This window comes from Solanum tuberosum, unplaced genomic scaffold (genome assembly GCF_000226075.1).
Source record: "Solanum tuberosum cultivar DM 1-3 516 R44 unplaced genomic scaffold, SolTub_3.0 scf00606, whole genome shotgun sequence".
Classification (NCBI taxonomy): domain Eukaryota; kingdom Viridiplantae; phylum Streptophyta; class Magnoliopsida; order Solanales; family Solanaceae; genus Solanum; species Solanum tuberosum.
In genome coordinates, this window is record NW_006239521.1 from 263,567 (window position 1) to 265,855 (window position 2,289).

Here is a 2,289-nt window from a genome sequence, read left to right on the forward strand (position 1 = left end):
AGTTTTTCAAGAAAGTCTTTTAAAATTTCGTAATACATGTATCTAGTAAATTGTGATACATGTATCTAGTTATTTATGCAAGACCTTTGATTTACATTATTAGTAGTATAAATAGAGATGTAGTTGATGATTGTAATCATCTCAAGTGGCCTATATAAAACTTGAGCATTCTCTAAAGATAGTATTCTCCTTCTATATTTACTACAAATTGGTATCAAGAGCAAGTTTTCGTTCTTAATATGGGGTTAGGTGAAGAAAAATATGGCATCCAAAACAAATGAAGGTGCTGATTCTTCAGTTGTTCTTACTCCATTTTTTTTATGGAACTGATTTTGAATACTGGAAGATAGAAATAAGAACACATTTGAAAGTTGAAGTTTTTGTAGACTATTGTTTCAATGGCTTTGAAGAGCCAGAAAACGATGGTAAACTTACAGCAGCAGAGATGAAAAATCTTGAGGCTAAGTATAGTCAAGATGCAAAAGCCTTAAGCAAAATCCAAATGGGAGTCTCAAGAGCATATTTTGCAAAAATTGCTACTTGTGAGACTATAAAACAAGCTTGGGAGTCTCTGAAAACTGAGGTGTATGGTGACGAAAATGTACGCACTATAAATCTTCAAACTCTTAGAAGAGAGTTTTCAAAATTTGAAGATGATAGAATCTAAAAAAATAGATGAATATTGCACAAGAGTCATGAATATTGTTAATGAAATGAGAAATCATGGTGATACAATTTCTGACCAACAATTTGTGGAAAAGATTCTAATTAGTGTCACAGAAAAGTATGAGTACATTGTTGTTATCACCGAGGAGACGAAAGATCTTTCCAAGCTTTCCATCAAAGAGCTAGTTGAATCATTTCGTGCACACGAGAAGCGAAGATTTTTTCATGAAGATCAACCCAAAGAGACGGCTTTCCAGTTCAGAACAAATGAGAATCCTAAAAAATTCTCAAAAAATCAACAAAAGAAGAATTACAATCCAAAAAAGAAGCAGGATCGTGATGGTTCTTCAAAGAAGATTGAAGAAAAAAGTGAGAAAAGTTCTAGTCGTTTTTGTAAAGTTTGTAAAAAGACTAATCATACTGCAGAAAAATATTGGCACAAAGGCAAGCCCCAATGTAACTTTTGTAAAAAGTTTGGCCACATTGAGAAGGATTGCTGGCACAAGAAACAAGAGCAAGCAATTTTTTGTGAAAAACGAGAGGAAGAAAGGGAAGAAAACCTTTTCTTTGCTTCTAAATCTGATACTTCAACAAAAAGCAATGAATGGTATGTTGATAGTGGTTGTAGCAATCACATGACTGGAGATGAAAAAGGCTTTCCTCTCAATTAATAATAGCATCACTACTAAAGTGAGAATGGGGAATGGAGCCTTAGTTGATGCAAAAGGTAAATGTACCATTTCAATCACCATAAAAGGGAGCGGTAAGCAAATTCATGTTCTTTATGTTCCCGACTTGGAAGAAAATTTGCTTAGAGTTGGTCAACTCATGGAAAATGGCTATTCTCTTGTGTTTAGAGATAATTGTTGCAGGATTTATGATAAAATTGAGTCAAATCAAGTCATTGTTGAAGTAAAGATGATAAAAAGAAACTTTCCTTTGCAATTTCATTACAATGCATTAAAAAATCAAGTTGTAGATGATTCATGACTTTGGCACAGAAGATTTTGTCACTTGAATTTTTCATGGTTTGAAGCTTCTTAAGCAAAAAGACATGGTGCAGCGCCTTCCTGAAATACATATGGAGGTGGATCCATGTGAAAGTTGTATAATGGGAAAGCAACATAGAAAGTCTTTTCCAAAAGGGATGTCTTGGAGAGCAAATGTACTTTTGGAACTAATCTATACCGACATTTGCAGACCAATGAAGACTCCATCTCTTGAAAGTCAAAGGTACTTTCTAATCTTTATTGATGATTTTTCAAGAATGACTTGGGTTTATTTCTTGAAAGAAAAGTCAGAAGCATTTGCTACATTCAAGAAATTTAAAGCCCTTGTTGAGAAGCAAAAAGGTTGCAGCATCAAAACCATTTGCATTGATAGGGGAGGCGAATACACAAGTCGAGAATTTGAAGAATACTGCAAAAATGAAGGCATTCAGAAGCAATTTACAGCAGGGTACACTCCTCAACAAAATGGTGTATCTGAAAGAAGAAATAGAACAATTGTTGAAATGGCCAGAACTTTGATGAATGAGAAAGGGATGCCAAAATATTTTTGGGCAGAAGCAGTACCTACAGCGGTGTACATCCTCAACAGGTGCCCGACAAAGGCATTGAAGGA

The 2,289-nt window shown here is 34.5% G+C and overlaps 1 protein-coding gene across 1 annotated transcript; it reads left to right on the forward strand.

Moving 5' to 3' along the window:
- Positions 1 to 277: 277 nt before the first annotated feature.
- On the forward strand, positions 278 to 1,337 carry LOC107058698 (uncharacterized). Its single transcript, XM_015304722.1, has 2 exons — positions 278 to 601; positions 762 to 1,337. The coding sequence occupies exons 1-2, from the start codon at positions 278 to 280 to the stop codon at positions 1,335 to 1,337; spliced, it is 900 nt and encodes a 299-aa protein (XP_015160208.1).
- The last annotated feature ends 952 nt before the right edge of the window (positions 1,338 to 2,289 follow it).

What these genes read in the sequence shown, in the direction of transcription:
- LOC107058698 (XM_015304722.1), top strand. Translation starts at nt 278, where the DNA reads ATGAAGGTGCTGATTCTTCAGTTGTTCTTACTCCATTTTTTTTATGGA. An exon ending in AGGTGTATGGTGACGAAAAT is followed by an intron (nt 602 to 761) that starts GTACGCACTATA and finishes TTTGTGGAAAAG; the next exon opens with ATTCTAATTAGTGTCACAGA.